The 12,745-nt window shown below is 38.2% G+C and overlaps 1 protein-coding gene across 6 annotated transcripts in view; it reads right to left on the bottom strand.

Moving 5' to 3' along the window:
- The window catches only part of tcf4 (transcription factor 4), a 241,975-nt gene that overhangs the window by 30,185 nt on the left and 199,045 nt on the right, over positions 1-12,745 (bottom strand). For all 6 annotated transcript variants that reach the window (XM_035915060.2, XM_035915066.2, XM_006782080.3 and 3 more), the window contains 4 exons: positions 7,651-7,721; positions 7,396-7,474; positions 2,403-2,482; positions 1,990-2,199 (listed from right to left, as the gene is read on the bottom strand). In XM_035915060.2, coding sequence (XP_035770953.1) covers positions 1,990-2,199; positions 2,403-2,482; positions 7,396-7,474; positions 7,651-7,721 — 440 coding nt within the window. The remainder of the gene's footprint in view (positions 1-1,989; positions 2,200-2,402; positions 2,483-7,395; positions 7,475-7,650; positions 7,722-12,745) is intronic.

Here is a 12,745-nt window from a genome sequence, read left to right as displayed (position 1 = left end):
ATGTTTGAAACACTTTGTACACCAACAACTGCTGTAATGTCACCAAGTAGAATCAAAACTTTCTGTTTAAGCTTCATAAAAACAGAGGTTGTTGTGTTGGGTTAAAATAGGCTGCCCACGTGTTCCTAATAAAACGCATGGTGAGACTAAAGAAGCAGGAAGGACAAATAAAAATACGACTGTACGCAGGAAGACCGACAAAACTGGAGGACACCTATGAAACTCTGAGCTGCAGTATAGAGAGACAGCTGGACAGACATGCGTGAGAAGAAGATGATCTCTAGGGGAGCCGGGCAGCACACACACCAACGCACACAAACACGCCCTTCAACCACAGGTGCTCTCCATTTAGAAAACAACACTTCAAAGTAAATACTTTAACAAAGAACAGAGACAGAGGGACAAAGCTCCTGAACTACTGTAGTGGGAACACAGCAAAGTGCTGCTGGCATCCCCTACAGCCTGCTGTGCTCATTACAGCCACAACAAAACATTGTTGGACCAAAAACACTGCCCAAAAAACAGGCCTGCAAATGAGGAGTATTTGCAAACTTTGAAAACTAAAACATGATGTCTTCAAATATCTTATTTGTTTCTCACATAATACATAAATACAACTGTGGCGGTTTCAAAAAAGAGAAATTATGTTTTCTATTAAGTTTAGAATTTGTTTTGTGGAATCTCCTTAAGGAGAAGAGGACAAGGTGGTCCTCAAAAACGCTGAAATCTGTTTGCGGAAGCCAGCCGAGGGGCAGCCAATAGGAATAAAGGGAGCTTATAAGAAGGGGGCCTTACAGGGACAGGAGCTAAAACAGTTTGTGTCATTACTTAAAACAACATAAACGGCCATCACAAGGTAAGTAAGGGTTTTTTTTTTTATTTTGAATTACGCAAAGTCTAAATATAACAATGTGGAGCTGGAAATGCACATAATTTGACTTTAAAGGTATTATTGTAAATTAAGATATTCCATATGGTGTCGAAGTGGACTCAACATAAGTTGAAAAAGGGCCATGCTGTAATTTTTTGTAATACCAATTTGTACCGCAGGATGGCGCAGTGAGTCACTGAAGCCCTTATTTACCCATGTATGTCACTGAGAGCACATATTTATTGTAAATACAAATATAGATGAAGCCGACAAAGCCTGTTGAAGATATGGTGGTAGCAAAAGTTAACAGGCAGTCCACGCGCAAAATCGTGTTAAAACAATGCCCCCTGGTGGTGAAGGTTTTTGTTAAATTCTGCAGAGGGTGATTACAAAAAGCACCTTTAATGTGACTACAAGTGACAGGAACTTTGAACTAACACACAGAAAATAGCTCATTTCAGATACTGCCCGAGCTTTAAGACGTAAACAACGCAGGTTTGGCTGAAGATGTTCAAGCATCTGGAATTGTTTATACTGTGCACTGTATTTTATAATGCGCTTTCTCTCGCCCTCCTACATCTCCTTATGTCACACAGCTGTTTTGTTCTTTATGTTTATTGTTTCAAGTTGAAAAAAGGGCCCCAAAGTCTTAAATATGGAAAACATTACTGCTGTCTCACTTCATGTTTTCAGTTTAAACCTCCTCTCCATTCATGTTTGCTCTCATCTCTTCCTCACATTTTTTCAGTTGCGTGAAGTTTCACATTTTCCAAGTGACTTTTAAATATACAAATCTGGTTTAATTAACAGCACAAAAGGAAAGGCTGTTTTTAAGTTTTATTTTTAGAGTCCTGGGAGCATGAATCAAGTTTCATCAAATATCTTGTAAGCCTGTTTTTTAAAGAATCACATGCCTCTGATTATCTGTGTTGAAGTAACAGAATTTCTGTCCGTTTGTAAGATATTCTCTTTTACTTGCAGGGTAAAGTCTTTGGTGAAGCTCCAGAACATTTAGGCAATGCTTTCTTTTTAACTCCTACAAGACTTGACTTCACAATGTGCCTGGTTCTACTAACCATGACATCGCCACAGCATAGACAGAGTAACTCAGGTCCTACCATGAGGGAGTGTCTGTTAGCCGATAGCAGCCCCGTTCCATATCCGCTGCCCAGAGCACCCATGGCGCCGTTGTGCGTGTGTGCGGCCCCGATTAGGCCGTGCATGTCTCCGTGACCGCTGGCCATACCCGTTGACGGTCCCACCGCGTGGCTCCGCAGTACGTGAATGGCATCGTCCAAACGCTCCAGGCGGTCCTCGATGCGACTTTGCTGCAGAGTGAAAGGACAAAAAGAGATAAGAAACCTGCTAAATGTTCCTTTAAACAGTTTTTTTTGTGCAGGACATCTCAAAACCTTGAGAAACAAAACTGCTTTCTACCACCTGTGATGGGTAATTAGGAGAAAGTGGAAAAATACGGTTTGGGGTGAACTGACCGATGATCACAGGTGTTTTAGTGTATGTGTGTGCTCACCAGAGAGTGCAGTGGAGCCTCGTAGTTTGGCGATGATGCTCCCTGCCCGCCATTCCTCGACCAGACGGCTGAACTGGCAGCTAGGAGAGAGGAGACAAGGACACATCATGTTGAGATGGAGAGGTCTGAGGCAGATTAAAAGCAAGGGCAACTTGAGAGAATTCAGACCAGAGGCAGATATGAGTAGGTGATCGGGATGGGAATTCAACTTTTTTTCTGCTTTTTTACAGTTCAAGCTGACATGTCTTCATTTGTATGTGTTCTTTGATAGACCCAGTGCACGCTGGATACACACCGACCCTCCGTGACCCTGCAGAAAATGGCTGGATGTCCATGTGGAATAGAGCCAAAACCTCTGCTTTTATATGTCAAAGACAGAAGCCACTCGACGTGCAGCGCAAAATGCCAGACAAAACGTCTTTACACACGAGGAGACCCTTTAATCGTATCCACTCGTGGTGCTCAGACATAATAGGCACAGAGACGAGGAAGAGGAGACAAAAACAAACCAACTCATATCTCACAGCAAAAATGCTAATATCAGGCTTTTGTCTTTGAAAAGGTACAAGTGGTTGATTAGCATGGGCCCTCTGCAGAATAAACAAGCTTTGTGTTCCTGCTCGTCTCTGCTTTTGTGCTGGTTTTCACTCTGAAGGGCCGCATCTGAATCGAAAGGTCTCATTAGCTGGTAGGCAGAGGAGACACAGCGACTTGTGCGAATTTACATTAATATGAGTTTCTGAGAGACGACAGGCCAGTATGTGTAGTTCTTTCAACAGATGACAGAAGAGACAAGAATGGGCTGTGGCCGGTGAGCATGTTAGCCAGTTTGGAACGTGTGAGCGCTAGAAGAAACTGGTCTCACAGAAATGTGTAAAATGACCATGTGAACCACCTTCACCATCATTTAGTTGCATTTAGTCGCAACTTTCAGAGGTCAGCCTGGTTAGGTGCATGCATCAATACAACCATTATATCGCAAATTTTAACAATATGTATGTAATCCAGCTTCCTATAAAGGAAACAAGGTCTTGAGAGCAGAAGTTTCTAAATTTGGGAAGTCTGTTAAAGCTTATAAAAGCTTTTTTTTGGTCAGATTTGGATCTTTTCCTAAATCTGACCAGGTTTTGGTGGTACCCAAATCTAACCAAGCAATGAATAATCTTGTCATATGGGCTATAATTATTCCTGAAACAATTTAGTGGTCAATACAGTTAGCAAGCAACCAAAAGGTTGCTGGTTCAATTCCAGACAAAGTCACAAATCCCCTTTCAGGGTTGTATTGGGAACGGTAATACTCCGCCAGAACAAACATGGAGAAGCTAAAAACAGCTTGTTATTGTACCTTAAGGGGCTTTTTGGAAAGTGCTGCTGTTGCACCCAAGCTGGGGCTACTTATTTGTGTTTTGTACTGTAAGACAGTGGTATAAAACCTGATAGCAACACTGAGTACAGGTATGCCCAGCAAATTCATATTTTTATTAATATCACTACACACTTTGAAATAAGGTGACACTTGAATGTCACATTTCTTGTCTTACTGACCACTCAATGCTTTAGCTATCTCACATCTGCACCTATGGTCATATTGGCATAAGAAAAACCTCAGGAAGGTTAATGCGTTAAAGTTCTTACATTGCTAACTTCAGCTCCCAAAGACACAAGCAGAATAAAACTTGTCCAAATTAATTTGAATGTCCTTTATTATACCTTAAATAAAAAGGACATGAAAACCTTAATATCAAAGACTATTATCTCTTGATAATCCTCCTTAAGAAACAGTCTAGTATCTTCTTGTCTCTCAGAAAGGGGAATGTAAATACCTTGGTCCAATAATCAGACCTAGGCAGTGGTTTGGTGGCAGAAATATAAAGATATTTCTGAGAGTACAGAATTATACTCAGAAAGGTTTGGGAAGAGATGTATGCATACCATTTGACTTCTGGAAAGTACTTTATACTGTGGCCAAATACATTTAAATAAAAGTCAATTTAAAAATAAACATTAAGCTACAGCAGATTTCTCGATTTAAGAAAATTCTGCTCCCAAGACGCTGTTTGCTTCAACAAGAAACTAGATTACAAAATGATGGCTAGCAATGAACAGAAGTTTTAGTAACACGGTTTGGCCACCAGGCAAAAATCTATCTTGAAGTCATGTGTGAACATGGAGGGACTGAACCGCTAACTAACAACCTAATAACTGCTAAAAGTAATTATTTTAATGTTCATTCAAATTCATAATTTTACCATTTATGCTGATCTATAATGGTTGAACCTGCCCATGTTGGAACCTGCCCAGGCGGTTAAAGATCCCTTCTTTCCTCCTCCCTTTTTATATATCTACTCCTCCTCCTGTGTTTGTTTCGGCTCTCTTCTTTTATTCCCCCTTCTCTCTCCTTGAACCCCTTCCATTCCCCTCTCTGCCCTCACCGCCGATCTCTTCCTTGTAACTCTGATCTCATCTCATTAGCACGTTTCTCTTTTTCATTGTCTTCCCACTTTGTCTCGCAGTCGTTTCTCTCCCCTCTCCTTTATTCATATTACATGCTCATTTCCATATGCTAATTAATGAATAATCACCTGGGTACATTCATGTGCAAATACAAATATATGTATTAAACGGCAGGGTAAATTATTCCGAGTCCAATGCTGTAAAACACCCTTGCAAAATTAGCCTTGGATATCAATTTGCATGTAGTTTGCTCTAATAGGCTTCATTTCTAATTTGTAAAAAGTGGAGTAACTCTGACACAATGATAAACACCAATTATGGTTTAGCAGGCAATATCCTAGACAGCTACAATGACGAAGAGAAGGAGGAGGAGGAAGAGGGGAGGGGGACTGTGTTTGCAGAGCCGGTAGGTTTGTGAACGATTTGTCGAAGTGGTGCTCGTAATTAAAGCTATCAGTCACAAGGCGCGGCGGCGAACTATCAAACGGTGTGTGTAGCAGCGACAATTAGAGACAAATTCGACACAACTATTATTAGGAAAAGTCATTTTTCACTTTAAGGAGCAGCTAGAGTTTACAGCATCCACAGAAAGAAGGAGTAATTGGTGGAAATAGGAAAGCGAGGAGGGGTGCAAAGAGGAGACAGCAATTATTAATGCCTTATTTTGGCTTTGTCTTATGACAAGAAATTGCACTTTTGATAAGGAAAGAAATCCCTAGTTTATTCAATTAAATATATAGTTTCAGTTAGTGTTTTAAATATATTTTGGATAACTTAATACTCTCCTCATCCCGAGAGCTGTATTAAAGATTTAAGGTTTCAGACCAGTCAAAACAACCCAGTGCTGTTAACTTAATTCTGAAGTGCTTTCAAACTTCAAGTCAGAGGTAACCTTCAGCCAGTGCAAACCTTTTTAGAGAATCTGTATTTTTTACACTACGTAAAGTCAAGGGGTTCATTAAATAACGGTTAAACTCAGAGTCACAGAATCATATTAATACATGTAATGTTGATAATTTATTAAAATGTGTTATTTCTGTAGTTGATACATTTTCATCTTATACTGGGAAAAAAATGGAAATGCAAATGAAAAATAGTTTGAAATCTTTAAAATTAGTATTATTTAAAGAGTTTAACGAGCAGTATTTGTAGGTGTTGTGAAAACTTCCTTACATTTGTCACTATGTGGAAGTGAGGGGTTCCACTTTTAAAAAAACAATAAATTCAATAGTTTTATCACAAAAAAGTGTCATGCGCATTATAAACAAGGTTATTTACTGCGATCATACTGAACCATTATTTCCAAAGTCTCACTATATCAAATTTAATGAGCTGGTTTATTTTAAAAGAATGCAAATAATGTTAATAATGATAGAAAATCAAAGTCACTTTCAAACTGTGTACAGAGAAAATATGTTTTTTCTTTGAAATTTCACTGCAGAAAAAGCTAAAAAGAAAGTGGCTGAAAGAAAAGTGTTTCTATTGTTAGTTTTAGATTATTGAATAATGCTTACATGAGTACAAAATGTGTAATTCACTTTTTGTTTTCAAAACAATGGCCTACAAATATGTTTTGAAGCTTGAGTTTGCTGTCGTTTTCTTTCGTTTTTGGCGAGTAGAGGAGCTTTAATGAAGAGAATGAAAGCCAGGGATACTGCAAACATTGATGCTGCCTGATCCAATTTAGTTACTACTTGGTACAAAGACTGAACTTTATGTGTTTTTTTTACACTCTGTGTAAAATGTGATGATAGAATAAATGAAAAAAAGTCTTACATGAGTCCTCAATCATGCGAAAGAACAAAAAGTAAGTTTTGAAAAATACAACTTAATCCTGTTAATGCATTGGAGTGTATATTTTACACTATAATACCATATTTTTTTATTTGGAAAACAGAAAGACTTAAAGATATGTGAGAGTTTAAGTTGTATATTTGTTAGTGTTATGATGTCTATTTGTGTTTAGGAACTGTGATTTGGTTTCCAGTGTTTGTGTGACCAATATTACTGTTAAATTCGGTTAGCAGTGGGCCAGCACGACCATGACTCCTGCAGCGGTTAATCAGATTGAAGTGCCAAGAGTAGCAAAATTCAACAAAGCTGTTTTGTTGTTCTAGTTTATGACATTAAAAAAAAAACGAATTAAGGCTTCACAGATGAGAATGTGTGCGATTAGAGGATTTTACTGCAATTTAATAAGAAATCTTTCTTACAAGATCACATGCTTCTTTCAGGCAAACTGAAAGGGTCTAGAGGGTTGAGTTAGCCAAGCTCAAATCAAGTTACAAATCACCAAAGAGGCAAGTCAAAAGTCACGTGAGACGAGTTCAAGTCAAAAGTCTCAAGTCTTGAAAAAGTCCAGTCATTTTAAACAAGTCTGAGTCAAGTCTCACGTCCTTTAGATTTATTCAGGTCTTACTCGAGTCCAAGTCTTTAGTCAGCTCTGCTTCTTTCTTCTGTGAGTGTCAGTCTGTGCAGATTTGTGGTTATATAGTAGCTGCTGTGCAGTGATTGGACCTTAAGCATCATGTGTATTTACCTGTGAGGGAGGGTGGGGATCCGACTGGGGTGGAGGGATTGGAAGAGAAGCTGTTGTTCGTGTGATCAGGAGAATAGATCTGTAAAATTTTTAAAAAAATCCAGTACAACAATGAGAGTTGCAAGAATACAGGATAGAGTTAAAGTAGTATTACACATCTAGAATGGCTTGAAAACACTTGAAGAGAACTGGGAGGAAAAGCATTATAAAATGTGTGTGCATGAAAGTGTGTGCGTGCGTGTGTGCTGTACTTACCGATGCGAGTGCTTTCCCTAAGGCATCTCCTGTCTGAGAGCTGCTGGCTGCTGCGCTCTGTGCTCGGTTAGCTGTGACACACACACACACACACACACACACAGGGGAAAAGAGGGATGTATTCTTGTAAATAAGGATGTTGTTAACTACATATTTAATTATTCAGCCCATCCGTTCCACACGTAAACCTTAAAAACATGTTCATTAGAACTGGAGATTACACCTCAAAAATCGCATTTTGTAAACCTCCAAGAAATGCAAGTCCCACACTTTCATTGATAATATTCCATCTTTTTTCAAGGAATCATTTCCATGTTTTTGGGTTGTTAATACATTGACTTCCTCCTTAGCGCTCTTACATCAAAGGTTAGCACCGTCCAGGAAGTTCAAGGCAACTGCTGAGCCACTGCTGAAATGCATTTGCTGCAATAAATGAAGGAATGAATGGATCCTTATTTAAATGAAGAGAATCAAAAACGGACTTAGCAAACATTCAATACTACCATGCATTTGCATTTTAAAAGTGTGACGCCATGAGTTTGTGGGGAAATGTTGGACTTTAAATGCAACTAAATCTGTTTCACACACTTGAAGAGCACTGAGGCCAGAGAGGAAGGAAGTGACCTCACAAGACCAGATGAGCGCCCACACAAACACACGCAGGCACGCACACACACATATACTGAGGCATAAGACTGACATGCTCACAGCACATCTCTCCTGATAGCAGATCCCAGATGGAAACTTTACGCTCGCACACACAAGTTAGACACACACACAAAGACACAAACAGGCGTGCGCGCAGCAAAAACACATCCTTTCACGGCAAATGAATCCATTACAGAGATTGGCAGCAGTGGACTTCTTTAAGCTGCTAGAAAGAAAAGAGAGAGAGAGACAGGTAGACAGAACGAGAGACGGGGAAGCAGCATATGTTTTGGGGTTAAAGCCTCATGTCTAACTCATGCCACACCACTGGCCTAGTAAACCATCCAAGGGATTACTGTTTAACACACACACACACACACACACACACACACACACACACACGCACACACAGATCCTCACTTGATGCATAATTCAAAACATATGCAGGAGAAAATCTTTTTCATAAACGAGAGCTTATAGCCACAAAGCAGGAGAGCATAGAGAGGATAAAACTTTTTTTTTTAGGTTTTGGGGGGGGGGTTTTGTCCGTCACCTCTTCAAAGAAAGAGAACAAAAAACGAATTAATTTTCTAAACGAAATTATTAGTAAATCACTATTTAGTTTTTTACTTTTGTTTTTTGTGCGTCACCTCTTCAAAAACAGAGAAAAAAGACTAATTTATTTTATAAACCAATCTAATAGTAAATCACAACTTAGTTTTTTTTACTTTTGTTTTTGTATCTCCAGTTCTTTGCTGTAAATCAGCTACATTGTTCATAGTGCATAATACTTAAGTTATCTGCCAATATGATAGGTAACACATGGACTCAACAGAGGGCGACTGTATGGGGCTGATCTACTCTATTCAGTTGCATGATTTTATGTGTTTACTATGCTACACTGTTTACTATACTATGCTAGCAGCAGTGCAAGGACTGTTAAATGGATAGCTAGCATAGCTTGAAGAAAGCTAACAGCTTAGGGTGAGTATTTACAGCTACACCAACAAATTCTGTTTTTTCTTTGCATTTCTCTGACTTAACTGCTCCCTTTATCTTTTACATTTATTATGTTTACCAGCAAAATTGGATACATGGAAGAGAATGGATAGCTATTACTTTTAAAACTTTATTACACTTGCAATGCAGCAAGTTTTAATGCATTGTATAAACTAGCAAACTCTCACACCTTAGGTCAATAAACACTAAGAAAATCGCAATGACTTTTTCTTAATTGTGATTAAACAAAAGGTTTCACAGACTTTAATTTGAGTAAGTAAGTTTATATACTCTCTGTGTTTCATACAGGCAGGTTTTAAACAGTGGCTAATTCGATTAAAGTGGATTGATAACCAGCGGCTGCTCAGATTAAATATTTGCCCTGACTGTTAAAATATGCAGTGTAACAAACGTGAATAGTACGTGCACAAAGTTTTTTGTTTTCAACAAATAGCACATCTATTGACATAATGCTGGTATTAAGTGTCTTCTAGAGCCCTATAAGTTTTATTCACAGATAGTGACTACCCAGGTGTCCACTATTTCTATCTGGTACCTCGAATGACAAACATTGGCTTTATGGATCGCTGTAATACTACGTTACATAGCATGCTGCAACATAGAAAATATATTTTTTCTATTTTTACCATGGAATATAGTAAAATATAGGATATTTAATTTTCCAGTTTCCCAGGGTCAAACTAAACCAAAGATCATCCTTTATTTACTGGACTTAAAAGGCAATCAATCATTCACTTTTAAGATCTGTGTCTCTTGCATTTGTAAAATCTCAGCTTTTAAGCCAGAGTTCAGGTGTGAGGTTTGATTTGATGGAAATATAATACACTGATCCTACAGATAGATACAGGTGAGGTAAATTCTGTCACTAAGGACATTCCTCTTAGGAACATTGCTTGTTATTGGTATTAATTACAAACAACATGACTCTTTCATGTCCACAGCTCATGTTCTACATAAAGTCAATGTGCATGTTTAGTTGTATAAAAGCAGTCTGAGGCAGAAAATCACATATAAACACCCAGCATCCGTGTTTAAGAGTTTGTGAGTTCACGTTTATCATATGTTTACATTTAAATAACAGCAGCATGCTTTTTATTAGGTTCATCTTGTGTTTACACTTATCTGCTCAAACTGTGTCTGTGTGAGATGAGGAATGTTGGAGATGTCTTTCCATGAAAACAAACTTTCAATCTGTTTCTTATTGCTGTTCTATTTGTTCTACGGGACTCAAAGTAAGGGGTCCATATGGCATGCTGTGTGTATGTGTGTGTTTGTGTGCATGCAGTGGTGTGTTACGGTGATGTCAAGGTCAAGCCAAAATGAAGTCCAAGTGTGCTTCTCAGTTTGACTATATTCTGTTTCTGACTCTCTAACAAAAAAGTTTAAATCATCTGTGTCTAATCACAGCATGGAGAGTTGTAACTGATTATGTGGCTATAAACAAAACCCTGCTAATAGGGAAGAACTGTTAACCTCATTTCTTAAGTAGTAACTCTAGGTGTTTTTCCATGTAGTGCATAAAAAACAAAATTTTAAAATATCACAAAACTGTTTGATCTTATATGGAGAATCTTGTACATCGTATTCGTTATGTGACAAAGTTAATTGGAAAAACATTTAGGTAGCATCCACGTTAAAACACTTATTTTAAAAGTGTTTTAAAATCTCTGTCTAAGCAAAACCTATTCAGAAATCATTTCTGTCTCTGCTAACACACTTGTTACACATTATCTGGACTTTTCCCGTACAGTAGGCATGTGTGCACCTGTGCAAAGAGGAAGCATCGGGCCTAAAAGAGTAGAAAAAACTACAGAGGGAGAAAAGACCATCCATCTTCCTCCACTTATCCAATGCAAGGCTGCAGCGGTGCGCTATTATTTTGGTTTACTTGTGAGTGAGACAGTCATATGTTTAAAATGAAATTGCGTAGTGGATGGACCTTTGGAGAAGATTCACGCTACTTCAATGATTGATGATGGGCATGTGGGGAGCATCTTTGCTGGTGCAAACATCACAGCAGCAATAAACAATCACTCACAAAGCAGCCTAACTGAGTTTAGATTAGCAATTAGCATAAGCCAAGTAAGCTGCCTGTGCTAGACTTTTTTTTTTATACAACAGGCTGATGACTAACTGTAATGACCAACTCCTCCTGTATTTTGATAGCTGAATGCACAATTACCTCCCTCTCTCAGGATATTATCATAACATGATTTGATTGGCTAGTTGCAGCACTGGAGGATTTAAATAAATGTGATTCGATTTGCTGGCGCCAGCTTTGATATTTGAACTTGCCTTAACTTTTTAGCACAAGCAGCTTGAGCAAAGAAAAGAAAAGCAATGGATCCACAATTCAGCTCAGCAACACATCACATCAAGCCATCTGAAGTAAATGAGAGGATTGAAACCTGAAATGGGTACATGTGACTCCTCTCTAAGCACGAGGAGGACCCCCAGATTTATTTTTGGGCTCCTGCTGACCGCCACTGTACAAGGCAGTTTATTTATTTATCCATACACACAGAAACAAAACTGCATTCCAAACCTGAAATAGTCAGTTAGTTAATGCACATAAAATGACCAGGGAGCACTTTAGAAACTGATTAATATTTAGTGATGTTTTACGCAAAACAAGCCCCAAATTAATCAGTACTGATGTGTGGGGGTGTCTCCTGTCTAAAGGATGAAGGGCTTGCCATAACCGATGCTGCAAATTTTTGTAATACAATAATAATTACAGTTTTGTAATTGTTTAAATTATTTAGCAATATGAATAAAAGTATTTAAACTCTATATAAACAAATAAACAAAAAAAATGTTGTGGGCTTAAAGGATGAATTTGCAAAAAACAGAGTACATGTTTGAAAGCATTTAGTGCCCCCAAATCATCACTCCAAAATAACAACAATGAAGAAAAAGATTCATAATTTTAATGCAACCAAAACAGTTACATTAACAATTTAACTTCTACACACAGCAGAGCTTTTACTTTTGTTTTTAAGAAAGTCCCAATTTAAGAGTCCCGTTCTTTAGGTCAGTCCAGATTTCAAACTTCGAGTGTCTGAGGTCATGTGTTTTTTTTAAGTCTTTAGTCAACTCAGGAAGTCTTAGATTCAAGTCCAAGTCAGATCTGAAGTCTGAAGTCTACAGCTCTGAAACCCACAAGCAACAAATATTTATGGACTGTTATATGAAATATATCCTGTTAGGTTTACGATGTTGCTGTTAACGTGAACACTCTCTTAGTTATACTGTATGTGTAAAAAACCTAACAGCTCCTAGTTAGCATTAAACACAAAGTGCATGCACAAATTTCATTAGTGTACACAATTTATCTACAATGTGCTAAAACATTCTGCTAAACAGGAAAAAAAATATTGAACCTCATTGTGGTACTAGAGGAAAGTCAGAGGACTAATTGGCACTG

This window comes from Neolamprologus brichardi, chromosome 7, assembly GCF_056152115.1.
Source record: "Neolamprologus brichardi isolate AB-2024 chromosome 7, ASM5615211v1, whole genome shotgun sequence".
Classification (NCBI taxonomy): domain Eukaryota; kingdom Metazoa; phylum Chordata; class Actinopteri; order Cichliformes; family Cichlidae; genus Neolamprologus; species Neolamprologus brichardi.
Note: the sequence above shows the minus strand (reverse complement) of the source record. Positions and strands in the feature narration are given on the sequence as shown.